Source organism: Oenanthe melanoleuca, chromosome 2, assembly GCF_029582105.1.
Source record: "Oenanthe melanoleuca isolate GR-GAL-2019-014 chromosome 2, OMel1.0, whole genome shotgun sequence".
NCBI classification, from domain to species: Eukaryota; Metazoa; Chordata; class Aves; order Passeriformes; family Muscicapidae; genus Oenanthe; species Oenanthe melanoleuca.
The window spans coordinates 53,476,729-53,498,066 of NC_079335.1; the positions used below are offsets into that span (position 1 = coordinate 53,476,729).

A 21,338-nucleotide genomic window follows, 5' to 3' on the forward strand; every position below is an offset into this window, starting at 1 on the left:
TTTTTTACCAGTTAACATTGAATTCTTTAGATTTGCTATTGAACTATTACTACCCTTCCATTCGTACCACTCTTTTGTGTATATATGGACAAAAAAACTTGCTTTCTTAAGTGAACCGACATGCTTTACCTTTGACAAAAATTATTACAGGATTTAATAGTGTACTCTTGCTCCTTTGCTGCCTTGTACAGGCACTGATTTTACCTTCCAGTCTTCCACAAGTTTTAAAAGTAGATGCAGAGCAAACTGAAGGATATTCCTTATCTTGAGCTGTCATGAACATTGACCAACAGTGACTGATGACTTCTGTGAACAGCATGCTTTGGAGTTTCTCATGTATTCTTCACTGAAAACAAATTTTAAAAATCCCTGAACAATCTCTTTGCCTTCTCATAAATTTTGTTGGGCAAACATGAATAAAGATTAATGGAGAGGAGAAAAGTGGAAGAAGTGATGAAAAGGACACATGCAGGAAAAAAATAAGCCAGGCACAAACTCCCAGAAGAACAGGGGTGCTATTGGACAATGGATTAAACAGCTAGGAACATGTGGAAAGTGTGGCTGAAGAAACACAGCGACCTCTGAACACGTATATAAATCAGAGACAGGAGGGGAATCTAAATTCTATCAGTGAATCACTGGCGAGATTAGGAAGCAGAACTTTCTGTTCACTTCAGAAAGTTTCATTTTAGTGATTTGAATTGTGTAGATCCTTCCTTAATATGACTAATCTGCTTGTGACTTTTCTTTGCATAAACTCTTATTTGTGTTTTTCTTACAAGATAACCTTCATCTATTTGTGAACAACATAACTATTTACTAAAATGCCACTGTGTTTACATGAGAACTTGAGCAATTTTGAAGGGAAAATGTTCAGCAAAATAACATAAATAAGAGAATTTTGTTTCATGTGCAGAAACAGTTACTATTTGAAAAATATTTACAGAAAATAACATTTTCTTTTTAACAGATACAAAAGTTTGTTAGTATCTATTAGTGTACAAGGCTCAGAGGCTAATGAATAGGGGTATAATTAATTATTTGTTTTTCCTTAAAAATTCAGCATCTTCAATTAATAGAAATAGTACCTTTTTTCAGTGCATAGAGCTGTTCTGATTTACACCAAGCTTTACAGAACTTCCCTAAGGGGACTTTTGTAAATGAAATGATCATTTTAATGGACCACACAGAAGGTGTGAGACAAAAGTGGAAATGCCTTGAGATAAAGTTCTGAACATTACAATTGGTGCCAGAAGGCCTATCAATAAAACAGTAATCCTATAAAAATACAGAAAGATCAGATTGTTTGTCAAATTAGGCTTGCTTTAATATGAATGTATGCAAGGGGATAGCAAAGGAGCTGGAAACTTTCCATCTGCTTTGTACACAAAGTGATTAGATTGTGCTCACTTAGTCCAAGAGGATAGAAATTATGCACAATTCTGCCAGGATGAGACATGCAAATTGGATCAATTAAGCTTTGAGAGTGCTCAGACAATCTGGTGGAAAGTTTACATTCTGTGTCAAATGGAACTTAGCAAAGATCAGTCTTGGGTGCTGGGGGCAAGTATTATAGTGATTTAAACTCTAATCTGCAGGAGTAATTAATTGTTTTCAGATTTAGTTATAAAATGGACCAGGTTCTATAATAAAACAAGCAGGTACTATAATAAAAGATCCTTTAAGGAGATGTTTGATGGTACACCAGAAATATGACAGGAAAAAATAGTAGCAGTCATTTGAGTAGCAACATTTGGGGTAGATGAGAGTAAATGTAACTGACTGATCTTGTTTGCAGCTAGCAGAATGCACAGTTCTAGTAACACCTGTACCTTCATGTTCACCACAATGTTTCAGAAGCAGGGAGTATTCTCATAAGTGCTACTGTGCACTTTGTGCACTATTTTCATTGAACCAAAGCTCACTCAGAAGAGGATAACAAGAAAATGATCATTAGGTAAGAGTGCTGTAATTTCATCAGAGACCTCATAAGAATTTGAATTATGTACCCTTTTCAATGTTCTTTATAGTGCCAAAAGGACATGGTTTTTTTAGATAATCGGAGGGGTCTCTATGGAAATTGAGAATTCCCAATGTATGTGAAATACCAGAAGTCTCAGATGTAATTTTGAAAGAAGACACTAAAATTTTCAGTGGAATCCAGATAGCTTACAGAATTAGGAGCAGGTCTGCACAATTTGAATTTTAAGGTATATTCAGCAAGTATACACAAACATTGCAAATTGACACATTCTATTTCACTATTTTCTCGATTTTTTTTTATCAGGGGCATATACATTGACTGTATCACCAGCATTTAGTGGCATATTAATGCATATGCTATGGTGAAAACATTAAAAAATCTTGGGTTGGCATCATCATCACATATGGCAAATCTCATATCCTTGCTGTGTTTTTTATCTTAAATACAAGTGAAATTCAATCTTAGCTCATAAATGTCTTCTGACATAATTTGAAATATCAAAATATGATTTAAGGAAACAAGGTATAATGACTGCAGAGGAATTTGATGAGACTTTCTTTGTTAAATGTTCATTGTAAACACCAGCACAGAAAAAGGCACTGGGAGAGCACTCCCTTTTACACAGAACTGTTAAAATCCTTCTAAGCTGGGAGGATTTACAATTAACCTAGTATTTTTCATGTTAAGGGAGTTTTTTATGGGTTTGAAACAGGCATTATCCTCCCCCTCAAATATTTTCTGAAAAACAAGCAGAAAACATGGGCATTAAGAGCATTTATTTCTCAGCCTTTAATCCTGGGAGTTTAAATGCCTATCAACATATGAATTACTATCCTGAGATCAGCCCAGTTATATCTGAAAACTCTTGCAGGCCTTCAAGTTTGGATGGTTAAAAAAAAAAAAAAAAAAAAATAGCTAGGGAGAAATCAAACTTCTTTAAGTATGTATTCACAAAGGATCACTTTAAATGAACTGAACAGTTTCAAGCAGACTTTCAAGTGTCCATATTTACTGTGCATACCCTGCTTCATCTTGTTCTGAATACTGAACAGCTACAGTGTGAATTTCTGTAATGGAATCCCTTAATCTTTCAATGCTGCTTCTTATAATTAGGCATATGTGACACACATGCTCATTAAAGCAACCTTCCTCTTTGAACAGGGGTTAAGGCACTATTTCAGAAAGGTACTTAGGCATATGCTTAGTACCAGCTTTCATGACTGTTAAGCAAGTCCTGACACGATGCACATAGATAAGGATGATTTCCTAAATTAGAAAATTGTAAAACAGGTTTAATTCGATGTAGCACCAGGTTAAATTTCCCTAGGTTTTGAAGTGAATTTTGAACAATGGGCTGTGAATTAAGTAGCTAACATATATATGGGTGGATGGATGGACTTGAGAAATAATTTTGGGTAAAAATCAATATGATAAACTACCTTCAGTGAAACACATAATAGCAGGGGAAAGGAAATAAAAAATGTCTTATAGTCTACTGAAAAAAAGAGCATATTATTTGTCATTCAGTGTTTTAACTTTACTTCTGCCTTAACTGCAGAGTTACAAATGGGACACAGTAGTTAATGGAAAGCATTTACAGAAATATTAGGGTGTTTGATCAAGCCAGACTCTAAAAGAGATTCTAAATGAAATGCAAACACACTAGCAACAATTACCTGTGTTTTACGTTAAAAAATTAACCAAGGGATTCTTTTGCTCTTTTTACCTGAATTCATTTTAAGACACAAGATAAGTGTCTACATGAAGATATCTAACACTCCACTTTATTTGCACTGGTTTTTCATCTTACATTGTCATGCTAGCAATGAAACTATAATGCTTTACTGTAGATAATCATTCCTGCCCTTTTCATATTAAATAATTCACTCATTTTAAAATGCTATAGTAAAATTTTGTGTTCAAATTCTCTGTTACTGACTTATTTGCTTGATCCACTGTCAGCACTGGGCACTTGTGACTTTCTCCACAACAAACCTTCCAAGGTGCTAATTATGTCCATTGTGGGCATTGTGTCAAAATCTTAATTTTGCACTTCAGGTCTAGGGGTAGTCTCATTGATCTTAGTGGCAAGACTTGTGGGATTAGATTTATGAAAATGCTTTGGGAAATACCCAGGTGGAGTGAAATATTTATGGCATATAACCAAATTTGTTCATGTGGAGAGCTGTCAATTTTAAGTTGACTTTCATAAAAGTCAGCATCAAATGTTGCGTTTTTTTCCAACACATAGAATTTTATAAAGAAAGACAAAAGGAATTCAGTTTTTAAGAAGAAAAACAGAATGAAAAACACTGTTATCTTGGATTTTTAGTGTAATTTTTGTTAAAAATTAAAATTAAAATTAGTATTTAGACCAACATGTACATTCTGTTTTGTTCTGGTAGTTTCCTAAATATTAATTTATAACAAGTCCTATTAATTTATAACAAGTCCTTAATTGTTTTTAGAAAATTAAAGATTAGTGAGTATATGGGCCCATTTAGCTACATTTTTTCTGTATTGCAAGTCTTTAATCATTAAAATGAACAGATCATACTCTCTTCTGTAGTCCAGTACTTTATAGGCTTCTCCAGACACATAGCCCTGGTTACTTACACTGCTTTACAGTTGGGTATTTTGCCACTGTCTTCCAGTCCACCAGCACTTCCCACCAGCACACAAGGTAAGATTGTGAGTTGATCTTTAGTAGCATTAAACTTTCAAAAGCAAATTAAATGTGAGGAATTGATACAACATAAAACCAAAACGAAAACAAACGAAGAAAGCTCTACACCCTCTGGGTGTCTATTCCTTGGTGCTAATGTTCTTTGGAAACAGGTTCCTATGAGAAAAATCATTATCAGCCAAGCAATGCTGCAAGCTATTTTGGATAGTTGAAGCAGAGAGGATAATCACTCTAAACTATAGATCAGTAGTTTGACAAAGAACAGACAATATCGGAGGTATAATTTCCAATCTAAAATAAATACATTCAGTATAAGTATGTATCTTATCTCAGAAAATACTTTAATGCCAAATGAAATTTTGTTTTTAAATTTGATGTTATTGATATGGTAGTCAAACAAGAAGTGAGTATGATTATTTTTCCTGTGCAGTGCTGTTACAGATAATTCTATAGATTAAAGAGTTAGAGATGGAAAAATAGATCCTCTAATGTGGTCTCATTTTCCATGGTTGAAATCCTAGGCCCAAATTATTATGGCTGAGTAGAAAAAGCATTACGGGAGAAACAACTTTCCAATTACCATATTTGTATTCTAATTTCTTATTTCTGTTTTCAAGGACAGATAAAAAAAGTAAAAGCATTAATTTTTTTATTATTGATGGTATATAAATTCTGTTACTGCCTTTCTTGTTTCATTTACCCTCTTTCCCTTCTTTCTGTGATATAAGGGATAATGTATTAATGCATTGTCTGGTCATAATAATTAACTAGCTAACTAACTAACTAAAAATAAATAAGTAAACTATACTGAAATAACAATTAATAGAAGTATGTACAGTGGTATAAGAAAAGAAAATATTCATTTTACTATAAATGGATATATTTGCCCACCTTTGTATGTGTTTCATCCAAGAAAAACACAATAAGCAGTCCTTCACTGTATGTGTGTTAATACTGTGCACACAGAGATTGTTTCAGGTATAGTGAGGAAGTAATTTGAGAAGAAGAATTAGCAAAGTTTCTTGAAGGTTCTGTTTCTGCAAGCTGCTACACATATATAAACTTTTCAAACCTGTGGACATCTGCTAGCCCAGAGATATTCTTCTATGAAGTGTGCTGGGGACTTTAGTATTTGTTTGCTGTGCTACTTTTTTAAGCCTGAACACTTTTGCAGAAGCCATATGTGGGGAATGCAGGAAGGAAGCATCCTTAAAACAAGTTTATTATACTGGTGAAATAGAGTGTAGTGACTTTAAGAGAATTTTGTCTTACAGCTTCAGTGATTCTTGGCAACAAAATAAATCAAACCACTGGACCAGAAAATACATTGCTTTAGTATATAACAGCAAGTTGTATGGTGCATTATGAATAGATATGGATCATGTGGAAATGTTGTTGGCATGTATGGAAGGGAATTTAGGCCCTTTTCTGGAGAAGAATTAAGACCCAAAATGCAGCTAGTAAGAATAAACATTCAGGAATTTGTAAATAGAGCTTCACTGCAGTGCTATTTTCACATGATTTAATTGTTTTAGGCACTTGAATAAATGAGGTTTGAGTCATTGGTTTCTTTAATCAAAAATTAAATCTATTTGAGAAAAAACAGCTGCCTTTGTATAAAGAAGTGAGTCAGATGGCAAATCCATTCTGTGTTGGTTTGTCAATAATGCTGTTTTGTTACTAAGATATTTAGAATGTGTAGTCCAAGGAATAAATACTGATAGACTGAGAACAGTGTGGGGAAGAAAACAAACACCACCACCACCACCAAAAAAACCCAAAACCAACAGAACAGAAAAACACACAAAACTGAATATTGAAAAGCTCCATGAGGATTCCATATGCATATTGTCTGCAGACAGTGTGGTCTTTTCCATTCTAAGGAGCCCAATCCTGAGAAGTTTGAAGGGGAAAGCAGGACCCTTTTTTCCAGTTCTTGTTATGAACATGTTATGTTATCTATAGGCTCTTGGTGGTGCTACAATACAGTATTGCTGTCCCCCCACCCCCAACAAATATTATGCAATTAGTACATGATGGTGCACAATATGCAGATGGTTTTTACCTCCCAAAGCTGCCAAACTGTCTTTTTAAGAATGTGAATGACAAATAGTCATTTTGGGGAGTGAGATGTCATGAAGATGGCCCATTAAAACTCCCCAAGAACACTCAGCCAGCTACATGTGCCCACTCAGCTCCATCCACAGCAGCAGCTGTTCCTGAGCTCCTCCTGTAGCTGCAGTAACTTAATGGGCTGGCTGCACAATTCCCTGTGGCCACAGGGCATTCTGTGCTCTTATTAAAACTGGGGAGTGGAGAAGGCACAGATTTGTGACTACAGCAGATGCAGAGGCTGGAAAAGAAGAGGGCAGACAAGGGAAGGGTACACGTGTTTGTGTGTGTGAATGCACATGTGTGTGTGTACATGAATGTATGTACAGATTTACAACCTCTTCCTATATAAAGAGCTACATTATATAAGTATACACGAGGAGACAGGGCATTACAGAGACATCTGAGTATTATTAAGAGAAAAAAATCATAGAAATGTGACACAGATGCTCTTATCACACTAGGTTTTCAGTATTTCCTATTAATTATTCAACTCACTAGCCTTTAGATGACAGTATCAGTTATTCCTAGGGGAACTTTTCATCTCAACTTTGTCTTCAACCTAAAAGCCTTGAGGGCTTCCTTAGATGCTAAATGGAATATTATGAAGTGAAAGTTTTGGAATTTTGGTACTCCTAATTTGAATTTTGTTTGAACAATAGCCATCAAGGAAATAAAGAAGTTTCACTGCTCCCCTTAGTCTTTAACCCCCGTTTTTGAAAGGTTGGCAAAATTAAATATTCACTTCACTTCGTGTGGCTGAGGTGATAAGATTATTATCCTCCTGAAGCACTGATCCACCACTTTAAAGCACAAGGGCTGTATAAGGGCTTTAACTAAACTCTCTCACCAATATTTCTGAGCATTTTATTTTGGAAACAGGGCAGAGGAAGGTGGGAATAGTAAAACCTAACTGCTTATTCCAAGTTTGATGATGGAAGAGAATAAGTAAATTAATACAAATTCTTATTATTTTAGTTCCTTAGGCACAGAAACATGCACTCTGTAACAGAAAAGGAGTTCAAAAACTGAATTAACAGGGGAAATAAGGATTGCTTAGGTTTTCTTTAAAGAAAAATGCCTAGTTCATTCAAAGTCAGCTGACAGTTATGCTACTCTCCCTTCCCATTAATCATGCTTTTTTTTTTTTGTTTGTTTTCTCCTCTGGTTTCAGGACTTAAAAATCAATGGCAATTTAAATTTCAACTCTTTTTTGTTTTGATTGTTTTTTTTTCACCTCCATAGTAAGCTTTTTTTATTTTTTTTTTTTTTGTTTTTTCTCCCCACCCCCAGATTCAGGTAACCATCTTTTTTAATTGCTGTTGCATTAAGCAGTTTCTGAAAAGAAGATGCTGGTAAACTTACATAACATTACTCTGAAGTACTATTCTTGCACTTCAGATGTATCCATGTTCTCATTCACTTTGGCTTTTTGGTTTGTGAATATTTTTACCTTTTATTTAATTTTTTTTTCTTACTTCCCTGTTAAACATTTATATTTATTTTGGCTCATCCTGTGTTTTCTTAATAATGCTTGAATAGCTTGATTGTACATGAAGCTTTATCTTCACTGGTTTTATATACTGTTGAATATGAAATTCTTGGAGGTTCAAATTACCCCAAATGTCATACATTTTGACTGCAGGAGGACTATTAAGGACAATCTGTGGCATGAAAGCTGATAGTCCCAAAGCAGTGTGCCTTGGTTTTGCCTTGAATCTGAAATGTGTTCATTTGATAGGTAACTTCTGATGATCTCATTTGTGGTGATCCTGGGCAGATACATATATCTTCTTGTGGTATTTCACAGGCATCTAGTATTGCCTGTGTTGAAACAAAATATGACTCAGAGGCAGTCTGAGTTCAGGCAGCCTGTAGGGTCAGTGCTGAATCTGATCTCTGAAATGTCCTGGACCTCAATTGTCTCAGATGTTCTTGGGTCTTGGGTCAGCTTTGAGCACAACAGATATGGTTTTGGACATTTTAAATCAACTCAGAAAAGTCTTGTTTGGACTGACCAGATTTTTAGTAACCCTGTCACCAGCAGCTTGTGTTAGATAAATATAATGTGGTTATTCTGTGGTCTGCAGCATGAGACCTTGCTGTATTCCCTTGTGGCTGTCTCTGCACTTGCCTGACAAAGAGCAAGTCTGAAGGCAGCAAAACTGTTCATGAAATTGCCAGCACATCAACATGGCAAATTGTGCCACAGTGACACAGTTGTCTCTGCTGGCTCCCTACTGTGCTGACAACATTGCTGAGACAAGGAAACTCTGGCAGCACTACAAGCATGTTCCTTCTGTTCAAATTCTAATTAAAAGTGCTGGAGTTTTGGGTCTAGCCATTTATATTGACTTGATCTCTCGTCCTCAGTATTATCTGTTATGCTGAAAGCACAGAATGTAGACCAGCATATTTCTTTCTGAGCCTAGGCCTATACTATAGTTTTACATAAATTAATAAAACCAAAAGCAAACAAAAGCCCTCCAGGAGCTCCTTTATCACTTTCTCAACATTTCTTGGAGAATAGACTTTTATAAGAAAATCATTACCTACTGAATAATACTTTCACTGGTGCCTGGCTATAAAGTCAATTATATGAATCATAGGCCTTTGCTGACATCAATAAAATGTTGAGGAATCTTTTTCTTTCCCACATGACTTCTATAATCAGACTGAAAGATAAATTTATAAAAGATGTCTTAGGCTGTTGATACTGAAATATGGTTTCAGTTTATAGAATGATAGTGCCATGGCTCCCTCTGAAAAAAATTACTTTATTAGTAAATTGTGAAGCCCTTAGTCATTCCAGAAATGTTGTATGTGAACATATTAGATTTTACTGAAATCTTAATTCCATTCTCTAGGTTGAATTTCAAATATAGATATTATTTGCACTGAAATTGTTATAAAGCAACAACACTGAACCCTTAGTTATCCTGGTAGTTGAGAAATACAGCATTATATAAAAACAAAGAAAGAAAGAAAGAAAGAAAGAAAGAAAGAAAGAAAGAAAGAAAGAAAGAAAGAAAGAAAGAAAGAAAATAAACCACCCCAAAAACAACAAAAAAACTCCTATAAATATCTAGTACTTTATGAGTCTAACAATGATGCTAGCAATCATAATCTAGGGGAAAGGGATTTTGAAAACTTTGTATGTGTAACCATAGTAAATATCAACTCCAGGAAAATCCAAGAATAGCAGTTTTAAGAATCTAGGGGTTGCAATGACCAAAATTTAAAAGAAATTGCAAAATTGAGTTTTTGTTTCAAATTGCCAGTTTTCTTTAATCTTTTAGAAATTACATGTTTAATCTTTATATGCACTTTTAAGCCTTCCCTGAAAGGTGGAGGGGGAGAAGGCAGCATGAAGAAAAGTTTCTGCTTCCTACAATCTGTTCTCAGTTGTTTTGTGATGGTAAATTGTGGTTATAAAATGGACAAGAAGATTGCTTCTGGCTTGGAGTTCTTTATTTCTTTTTCATGGTTATTTTTGATTCTTAGTGCCTTATTGCATTTTGTGAGGAGGCAGGAATATCACCAATAACTATGGATGCTGCACAGGGCATGAGGGGGGGCAGTTTTCATTCCTCTCCTCCCGTTGTAGTTACTTTCATAGACAGAAAGGAAGGGGTGCAAACAAGGCAATTCTTCCTTGAGAAAACTTCTCAGTTCTGCACAGAAGGGCACATTTCCTATGGTCTCAGAGAGCAATGAAGCTATATTGTATTGAAGCATCTAATGTTTCTCCTGTCCTTCTCTTCCTCTCCATTGCTTCTCTCATTCTGCTAGTGACAAAAAAACATCAGCTCCTCATGTTCTCCCTTCAATTTTCTTCTTCACCAATAATCTATAAACTCTGCAATGAATCATTAACTATGTTGGCACAGAGAGAAACAAAATCAAAGACAGATCTTTAGGGAAGAGAAATCAGAGAAGGGAGGTATATGAACATAGCACCTGCTTTTAAGGAGCCTGAACTGAAAATCAGAAAAAAAGCAAACCTCCCATTTAGACATGCAAGAGATGAGTAGTGGCCAGATAAGCTGCTTTTAATACTTTAAATGCTTTTAATAATGCAGTGCAGTATCTCTCCTTACTGAGAAAAATAAGTCTCCTTGTCTATTGGAAATACTGCATTAGTACTTCGATGGCAAATGATACAAAATGATATCATATTTTCTTTTACAGATCTTAAAGTACAAATAGGTAATATCTAGAAACTATAGAGTATAATGAACTTTGAAAAAAATGCTTTGTTTAGGTTTCCCTAGAATAATCACCTCCCTAAAGGTCCACATAGGCATAAATGTGTTAGGGGAGACCCTAGACTAAAGTTATATTGCTGTAGAGCAAAAAAAAAAAGTGAGAAAAAAAAATAGGGTTTATTAAAAGAGTTAGGGTAATAAAACCTTTGCTGTTTAGTGAAGCTGAATGCTTTCTTCTCTTGCACACATCCAAACAAGTATTTTCTAAATCTGAGAGCCTAGAAGAATTAAGTGCTTTCTCAGCTTGAGTTCAGAGTCAACAGAGGGCACTCAGTAAATTATCTTCTAAAGAACAAGAAAACTGCACTTTTTATGTGCATTGTCCTTCTGCCTCAACAAGGCTTATGTGGCTTTTATTATTAGACCTGTTTGCTCTCTGCCAACTTTCCTAGCACATCAAAAGTTATTCTCTTGGTAAAAAATACATCATCTCTCTCTAGAGAATTGCTGTTTCCCTTTCCTGTTCTCATGTACACTTGCACATGTGGGGGATCATCCGAATCCAGAACTCTTAGAATCTTCATGTTAAATGTATGTGGCATGTAACAAAAAAGTTACAGGGTCAGCATATAAGATTTGGATCACGAATCTTATACTGAAAATAAGCCTAGCTAATAGCCAAGGCAAACTGGAGAGTTTGGATATCCATCATGGATATTGTGTGGAGATGGCAATGGATGAAATTAATTCCAAGCATACAACTGTCGCTATAATTTCTTTTTCTGAAAACACTGTGTTTTATTTACAATATCTATGGCAAACTCATTCTGAAAGAATTGTCTGGAATGATCCAGAATGGAACCAGATGAGATTTACCTGGTGAATACTTGAATCCTCCAGGTCTCTTGAAACAATAATTTGAAAGTGACTTTGCCTTGAGCCTATCTACTTCTAAAGTGGTAATCTCCATGTGCAGCTACACACTGAGCTGCAGTTCTGTCTCCTACAAGAATGGCCCTGTAGAAAGTGGGAGGAGTGAAAGACAAGCTAGCAGATGGCATGGCCATAGATGCTTTCTGGAACCTTCCTGTAAAGTACTACTGTCCTGAGGAATAACATCATTCTATATAATTGTTGCCAAATTAATAACAAGAACAAATAAAAATCCCAAGTCCTATTACTTCATGTATTTCTTCTATTAAAAAAGGGTTAAAAAGTACCCCAAAAGAACAACAAAAGCAAACAAGAAAACCTGACAACAGCAACAAAAAATGTACAAAATGTTTTCTAAAGCCAAAATTATATGGAAATTTACTTCTCACTTCCTGCAATGTTAAATTAAATAACTGGAACCACAGGTACTTTGCAGTCATGTTTGGTAGTATCAGAGCTGTGAATATGATACAGGACATTCAAAAATTTTGTTTGTAGTTGCAAAGCATTGATGCCTTCGCATTAATGACTTTGAAGATCACTGTATGGAAGAATTATATTGTGTGAAACTGAAATATAGGTGACATGAAAACTGCATAAAAATTCTTCATATTTTCAGCAAAGTGCTTTTTTTTCTTTTTTGCATTGTTCTCTTCTACTGTGCTTTTAACTTATCTCAGATCTCCTCTAAAATGCATATAAAAGTGTTGAAAAAAACTCTTTAGAGTGCTGTACACTGAATTGATTGTTCTATAGTGCCAAAGACTAAAAAACTAAATCTTGAGCTACATCATCTTCCTGGGGTTAAGTAGGTAGAGAATGGTACATTACTAATTTGAGCATGGGCCAGCATAGTTTTTAAATGCTTAGTAGAACAAAGTTTTGATAAAAGAACAAAGAAGTTTGCAGTTCCAGAGCCTTAACCTTGGAATAACAAAGGTTCTCACTAATCACTTTGCTAATCCATGCGGTAGCAGTTTTCTTACCAAGGCATCGTTCCAAAAAGTGGCTTCTGTTCAGCCTTTCACTCCAGGTCACCAGCCACTGTAGTGCAATCCATGAGGAGATTTATGGACCCCAAAGTGGAGCTCCTTAAAGAACAATGTGTTGTTAATCAGTAAGCCACTGAGTGAGCAAATGGGAAATGCTGAAGCTACAGAATTTCTTCTTTCCCTGGGATGTGAAAGCCTTGCTCAGTGCATCTTCAAGGATTTACTGGCCTCTCCCCTGAAGGTCTCTCTTTTTTTTTTTTTTTTTTTTTTTTCCCAAAGCAGTGCTGGTTAGTTATTTGGGTAGGGCTGGATGTAGATACAAGATGAAAGGTGGGCTGTTCATTCCTGCAGTTTGAGATCACTGCAGTGTGCTGATGGGCTCAGCTCCATCCCCAAGGGACAGCACTGTGCTGCTCTCAGCAACTGAGATGTGGAAACTTTCCTTTCTCTGCTTGAAGAGATTTACTTGTACCTCTCTAACATTCAGAAAACTGCTCTGCCTGATGAACTGCTGGGTGTGCTGGTGTCCTCATCCAGCATCCATCCTAAAGTATGCCAGAAAAGGTGGAGCAGAGAGAATGTGAGAGTCTCAGCCATCACAGAAAGACCAGATAGAATATGGGGTATGGAGAAAACAGAATCCCTTAAGAAAGACAAAGGCATAGAATCTTTGTATCCCATAAGCTCAGTTCTTGTGTAATGTGATGTTCAGCATTTCAGCCTAGACTGTAGGATTCTGGCTATGTAGAGAAATCCACACAGCCCCTCTATAGCACACAGGAGACTTATGTACCCTGAAGTAGGTATTAGAGAAAGAAAAGGGGAAGCAAAAAAAGGTCAACCAAAATCAAAGACAAGTTAAAAAGATTCTTACTTGTACAGGCCACTGCTCCTCTGTAGGGAAGATGGATACTCCCAGTCAAGTTTGAGAAAGCATTGAAAGCCTCAGCTGTCAGATGTGTGAGTTGAACAGAGGTATGGTTTGTTCAATAAATCCCAGCCATTGGGACTGAGGAATACCTAGTCCTGTGGATCTTGAAAGAAATGTATGAGTGTAAGATACATCTTAGCTTGGCCTGCTCACAGTGTCAGGAGTGTTGTTTCCTAAATGTGCAGAGAAGTAGGGCTTTAAATGTTTGGTGAACTCCACCAAAGAAATCTCAGTCTTGTTTAGGTGTCTCTGGATTTAGGTAGCAGCAGAGTAAGGATAAAATATGTTTCAAAATAATGCAGCTAATCTCATTTAGATACCCTAGTTCTGTTTTTCTAATCCAGTCCAAAGCTCCAGATTCCATTTCTGTCTTAAAAGAGATGAGTGCACTGTAATTGCATAAGTATGAGATGTCCAAACAGTGTAAGTGAAATAATGTGTAAGAAATAGGCAGCTTTTTACCAGCTGAAAAATTCAAAACTGAGCATGAATACTTCCCTGCTGAAATAGGAAACAATTTTGCAGCTGTGCTAAATCATGCCCAAGATAACAATTTTCTGCATGTATTTGGGAAGTGAATACTGTCACAGTGATACTCCTAACAGAGAGAAAAAGTATGTGATGGAAATTGTGATGATGGTGAGTGATGACAGTGAACTTACCTCCAAACTCAAGACAACATGGAATTAGGACAGGTACAGAGAATATATGAGATAGAAAAATCCAAGCATATTTAAAATTGTCTTCAGCTATTTTCAAGTTAATCCATTTTTAACAAGCAAGAAAGTACTTTAAATTTTACTGAATATTCTTTTCACTTGTACAGTATGAAATATGTCATAGGTGCATGTTACTATAACATGATATTCAGATCAATTACATTCTTGATACAGGTTTGAGAAATATGTCAGAGGTGTTTGAGTCTGTGCTCTGTAACAGGAAGATGAAACTCAGTGGACATAAAAGAGCTAGAAAATCTATGGAATCTTGCTCTGTAAGTTAAAATACCTTGAGTGATGAGGAAAATAATTTTTTTTCTGTAAATCTATCTTGCCTTTATAATGGAAGATACATTTTGACCTACTGAAGTATATTTCTTATATTCTATACTAAAAGTAGTTCCAGGGAACCTGCACGTGGCTTTCAATGCTGTGTGCTTCCAAAACTGTCAGGACACCTTGGTCTTTCTCAGAGTCTACATTTTTCTGTAATTAGATAATGGAAAGCAAGATATGGAAGTGAAGAATTGAAGTTACAGGCCCATCAGATAGACAGCAGTGAGCAATTTATCAGCCAGTACATTTTACCTCATTTTATAGAATCATAGGATATGCTGAGCTGGAAGGGACCCATCAAGATAATCAAGTCCAACCCCTGGCCCTGCACGGGAAACCCCAAGAGTCACACCCTGTGCCTGAGAGTGTTGTCCAAAAGTTTCTTGAATTCTGTCAGGCTTGATGCTGTGACCCCTTTCTTGGGGAGCCTGTTCCAGTGCCCAAACACCCTCTGGGTGAAAAACTTTCCTGCTATCCAATCTTAACCTCCCCTGACTTATCTTTACGCCATTCTCTTGAATTTTGTCATTGGTCATGAGAGTGAAGAGATCAGTACCTGCCCTGCTGCTTTCCTTTATGAGAAACCTTTGACATGTTTTACTTCTCTGCACAGTAAACACTGAGAAAATATGTAAATACCCACAAGAGCAAACACACACTGACATTAAGTTTATACTGACATTTGTTTGAAGTCTCACCCTTCAGTGATATTATAAGCTGAAGTGCAATGTGGTTAAATTCTGGTAGGAATAAAGTCTCAGTTATGATCGTATGTGTGCACGTGTTTGTAAAAATCTGGCAGGAGAAGAGTGGGATTGTTTGCAGGAAAGAATGATTTTTTTTTTATTTTTTTTTTTGCTTAAAGGAGTGAATTTACATATTCTAAAGTCCCTTCACATGCTGTGTGTCCGGGAACAATAAAAAAATCATGTACTACTGCTCAACATAGAATTATTTTTACATACCTCCATGCCACTGACTCTCTTGCCGGTTAATCTCGTCTCTCATCAATTTTTCACCAGCTCCACTCTGATGTAGACAAAGGCGACGGTTCCATCAAGTACATCTTGTCGGGCGAGGGGGCGAGTTCCATTTTCATTATTGACGAGAACACGGGGGACATCCACGCGACCAAGCGGCTGGACCGCGAGGAGCAGGCGTACTACACGCTGCGGGCGCAGGCGCTGGACCGGCTCACCAACAAACCCGTGGAGCCCGAGTCCGAGTTCGTCATCAAGATCCAGGACATCAACGACAACGAGCCAAAGTTCCTGGATGGTCCCTACACCGCCGGAGTTCCTGAGATGTCTCCCGTGGGTAAGTCCAAAACACGCTGCTGGTGCTGTGGGAAATTTGTTCCCATTGCCTTTTTAAAAGTTTCATTATTTTTTCCTGTTTCACACTAACTTACTTAATTATCTATGAGGCACCTGCAACAGTTAGATATTTCATGATTTAACTGGAAATAACATGCTAGATTAAGTTTTTACCCTTTTAAAAATGTTGTGAAACTCAAATAGCTATGCAAGGATTCAGATAACCATTTTATGGTGTATTTCTCATTCCAGGGTCCAGAGGCTTTGTTTTATAATTCCCATTAACAGTAATAAGTTTCACACCTATGTTACGGTACTCAGAGGTTATAATTTATAATTTATAATTTCATTCAGATAAAATCTGTTCATAACAAACTCTTCAAATTCCTTCTGGTAAATAGTATAATCTTTTTTTGTAAGTTTTGCACATTTTAGTAATAGTTTATAGGATTTTTTTTCTCACGCTGAAATACCATTTTCTGGGGAATTTAGGTCAGCAGCAGGAACTGGGGTGCAACCTGAGATAGTTTAAAGTTCTACTGAAATCAGAAAATATCATTGTTGGAAACTAAAAAATGCTGATTTTTTTCCTAGTTTGAATTAGGGAAGAATTTCAAAATCAAATCCACTATCTCTTTATTCTAAAGTGACCAAATGGTCATCCATCGTCAGGTGCAACTGTTCCTCTGAAAGCTCTGACTCTTTCAGACCAGATTAAGGCTTGGCCCAGAGATGTTTTGTAAATGTTACTTTAAAATGAAATTATATATGCAAGCACAAAAAAACCCAAACCAAACCAAACCAAATCAGCCAAGCAAGCAAGCAAGCAACCAACCAACCAAAAAACAAACAAAAAGCCAAACCAACAAACCAAGAAAACCAACTTTCTTTACTGCAATTATGTATATGGGAAGGCTCACTTCAGCTTGGGAGAGTTCTGTGATGATTGAAATAAAGATTTTCTTTGCTTGACTGATTTTAAACCATATTAAAATGTGGTAGTCTTACAGTAAGGCTGTGCATAAAATTTGCTACAGTTTCCTCACTATGATCTCCTGTGGTTTTGAATGTTAAACAATGCATCTAAATTGGAGCTGGAGAGAGAAAAATAATCTTCCCTGCTTAAGTGCCCTGCAGCAATCAGTAGCACACATTGCTTGTATATTAGAAACTCAGTTTAGGAGTCAATAGAAGATAAGGAAACCATTGCTAATGAGTTTTCTATACATTTATTTTACTAAGCAGTGAGCATAGACAATATTTCTCATTGATACTTGGCATTTGCTCATTGTCACTTGAGCACTTTGTGGCTGGCTGAGGGGACAATATTAGCCTTGGAAGAAAGACAGAACCACAGCTTTTGCAAAATAACAGGGAGGAGATGAAGTTGTGATATACTGCTGGGAACTTTTTACTTCCAAAGTTTGCAAAAATCTAGAAACAGATAATCTAAGACTGGAAAACCTAAATAATCCACTTCAAAAATATGTTGAGTTAAAATACATCTCTTTTTCCCTTCATTGCCTTTTTATTTTAGAATGAGATTATTTAAGTAAGATGTAACATGCAGCAACTATTAGATTTTTTTTTTCACTTTTGTCTTATGATCTGAATAGAAATTATCTCCATATTTCACTTTTGCATTTCTCACCTCTGTCTTTTCTTTCACTGGCATATTGATGTACAGACAACAACTACAGATATATGAGGTTTACCTACACATACAAATGCATGCCTCTACTCCTTCCTATGCTCCATTTGTTCCAAAAATACATTGGAAATCAATCTATGGGGAGTGCACTGTGTGCAGTGGAGAATATACAAACTGTTTTTCAAAATGAGCTGCTTTGAATATTTTGTTGAATCTTTGCATCATAAAGGAGTAAAAGAAATTCTCTCCCATACTGACCATACAACACCAAATGTATTGTCAATTCAGGTGAAGTATTATGCAAAATTATTAACAGAGACTTGTGCACTCTCTGAGATTTGTGTCACTAAGAGGGGTTTCACATTCATGAACTTCCCAAAACTCCACATTTTACACATCTTCATGGTTAGTATCCCACACCTACCAAATACTGTACTGTTACAGAGTTAAGGATTACCATGAAATTCCTTTGTCACACTTTCTTGCATTTTGTCTTACATAGTTACAGCAATTCATACTTTATTCATACAACATAATTTTTAATTAATCACCTAGAGCATCCATGAAATATTAAGGAGATACAAAGTATCTCTCTCCTATTTTGTTTAAAATTATATCCATGGCAAGGATTTTTAATTGGATATTAAAGGAAATTAAAGAGATCACAGGATTATAAACCCAAATTAACTATAAAGCTAGGAAAACTATAACCTTTAACCTACAGGCTGGTTATGCAAGTATAATGTTTCTGTGTTTTATTTGACAAATATTTTTGGACATTATCTAAGGCTAATTGAAGTCAATCTCTTCTTTTATTTGAAATGACTTCAGGTCAGGTTCAAATTATATTTGGGTCAGGCCCAATTATATTGATTATCCTGAACAGAGTAAATATCTTTATGGGTTGTAAATCTATTCATGACAAAACTGCCAAAGATATGGCTTATCTGAAAATCATAAGGATTTCTTTTTGTTGTAATTGTTTTAAATTGTGTCTGATACTTAAAAAACTGAGCAGCATTATATTTCAAACAAAAGGATACTGGTCTGTTTGAGTTATAGCCAAGGGAAGTAGGGGTGAGAATTCCAATGCCCAACATAGTTTTTGGTTTGTTTAATCTTTGCTCTCTAGCCATATCAGCAGCCTTGCTTGCTACCCAGCACAAAAAATATCTTTCTTGCCATGTTTATTACCCCTGACTGAAATGGATAGAAATATCTGAATTATATAAGAAGAAAAGAAAGCAAAAGCACTGTATCAGGCTTAGATCTTTGATACAGTGTGTAGTGGGCTTTGAGAGCCTGCATGAAGTGTCTCTCTCCATCACAAGCCTCCTCTGCTTTCCTCTGTCTGACTTTGCTGCTTAGCTGGGACCATTCTTGAGATTTTTCACCAAGTGAAAGCAACATGATGAGGCTGTGGGAGGCGAGGGAGGAGGTGAAGACGGTCCTGATCTCCCCTTTCACACTCCTGGGGGGAAAGGCTGAGGAGGTGTTGCTGCATCAGCTGTGGGTGAGACTCAGTGGCAGAAGCATAGAAATGCCAGAAGGTGCTGAGCAGCACCAGTCTGGATTGCTGTTTGTAAGGATTATGCAGGAATTCTGGATAACTTGATAGTAAAATGTTTAATGTTTTTAGCAGCAGCTGATACCATGCAGAAATGTGATGCCATAATGGAATTGTTTTGTGTGTTAGATATAGTACACATCCTTAATTGATATAAATTAATACTTTTAATAACCGCCTTAAAGCTCTATTTTCAATTTGTAAATGTGGCTAAAATTAAATTGATAAGAGTTTGTGCAATTTCAAATTTAGGCATTTGCTAAATTAATCTAGTTTTAGAAAACAGTTTTCTTTTGAATGATCTCACAAATATTTATAAAAAAGTCACAGAATCATTTCTCATAAAGCATTATTTCAAAATTTGCACAATATATACTGCAAGTTACTTGCAAGCTTTCTAAAAAGCTCTGTAGATGTTTTTAAAATAATACACTTAGAGATTCTTAATGGATCCCTTCGAAGGATCTCCAACTCAAATTTCAGCAATCAGTTTAGCTTTTTCTCTTCCTATCATAGAAAATGTCAATCTCTGCAGTGTGTCAGAAACATTGCTGAGCCTTGACTTGGCTAGATTTAAGCACAAATAGCATTCAAAAATTCAAGGTCTTCTCTGCAAATATCCTCTGGTCCTTTTATCCTAATATCAGTATAAAGAAAGTTCTAAGATTACTGCAATTTAGTAATCTCTACTAATATCTATTAAATATTATGTTACAAATTATCTTAAAAATTCTGGAAAATAAAACCAGAAATCTGTGCCAGTCACAAAGAATTAAGTATGTTGCTAGCTACTATAAAAAAAAATAAAATTAAGTGGAACACTTTGATAAGCAGCACAGATTTTTTTCAGTACTTGTTACAACTGCTGAATAAGTTTATGAAGTTGCTACATGGAGAATTCTTTTTAATGAGCTGATATTCAAGCTTTGTTAAAAAGGCAACTGTAGAGAAAGATAATTTTAAAGGAATCCATATCTAAAAGAGAAAGCTATTTTTAAAATGTTTAAAATAATGTACTTTAGCTTTTCAACCCATATAAAATACACAGACTGTAAGTAATATTTTAAGTTATAGTTGAAAAGCTGCAGTTTATATTAAGTCACTAATGAAATTTTGGGGTAGGGTCAATATCCTGTCTACACTTGCACTCCAGGGCTGTGAGCAATGGTGACTAACAAGATTTATTGGAGCACATAAGATTTATTGTTGGATGAGATAAAGGTGTGGTACCATTTTTTTGACTGTCCCTGATACCCATAAGTCCTAATCTTGGATGCAGGTTTGACAGCTGACTGTCCCTGCTAGAGGCAAAGCTTTCATGGATACAAAGAGGACAATTTCAGTGCAGGAACACAAACTATTCTAAAATTATGTACTTGGGACTGCAATGCATCTACTCATTTTTCCTCACACTTTTAGATTGATTTACTATCCATAAGTATCCCCACGGCTTTATGTTTTGGGTTTTTTTAAAAGGGAGGTAGCTGTTTTAATTTGACATCAATCCATTGCAGAAAGATTAGGACAGCAGTTCATGGCAATTATCATACTCTGAAGGAATTCCTGTTCTTCAAGAGCAATCTGCTTCTTCTGGAAAAATCTCTGGAAATCCTCAAACACTGATCTTTGCATTTTGTTTCTTTGGAACAGATTTCCTACACATAGGACTTTTCACATAGTTAGAATACCTTCTGTTATCTTGCATATTCTTAAAAAAAATGTTGTGCAGAAATCTCCTTCTCAGTATGGGGCTTCAGAAGCTTTTTTTTTTGGTGTGCAATTAGTAAAGAAATAATGACAATAGCATGAGTTTCAGATCTTTCCACCATTGATGTTCAGAAGAAGTTGATTAGCACAGAGGGACTGGAAAAGAATCATTGTTTTTTAGTTACTGCCTGCATTT

The 21,338-nt window shown here is 35.8% G+C and overlaps 1 protein-coding gene across 1 annotated transcript in view; it reads left to right on the plus strand.

Annotated features, from left to right (window-relative positions):
* The window catches only part of CDH7 (cadherin 7), a 74,195-nt gene that overhangs the window by 14,894 nt on the left and 37,963 nt on the right, over window positions 1–21,338 (plus strand). Inside the window, exon 2 of the mRNA XM_056483914.1 lies at window positions 15,924–16,218. Coding sequence (XP_056339889.1) covers window positions 15,924–16,218 — 295 coding nt within the window. The remainder of the gene's footprint in view (window positions 1–15,923; window positions 16,219–21,338) is intronic.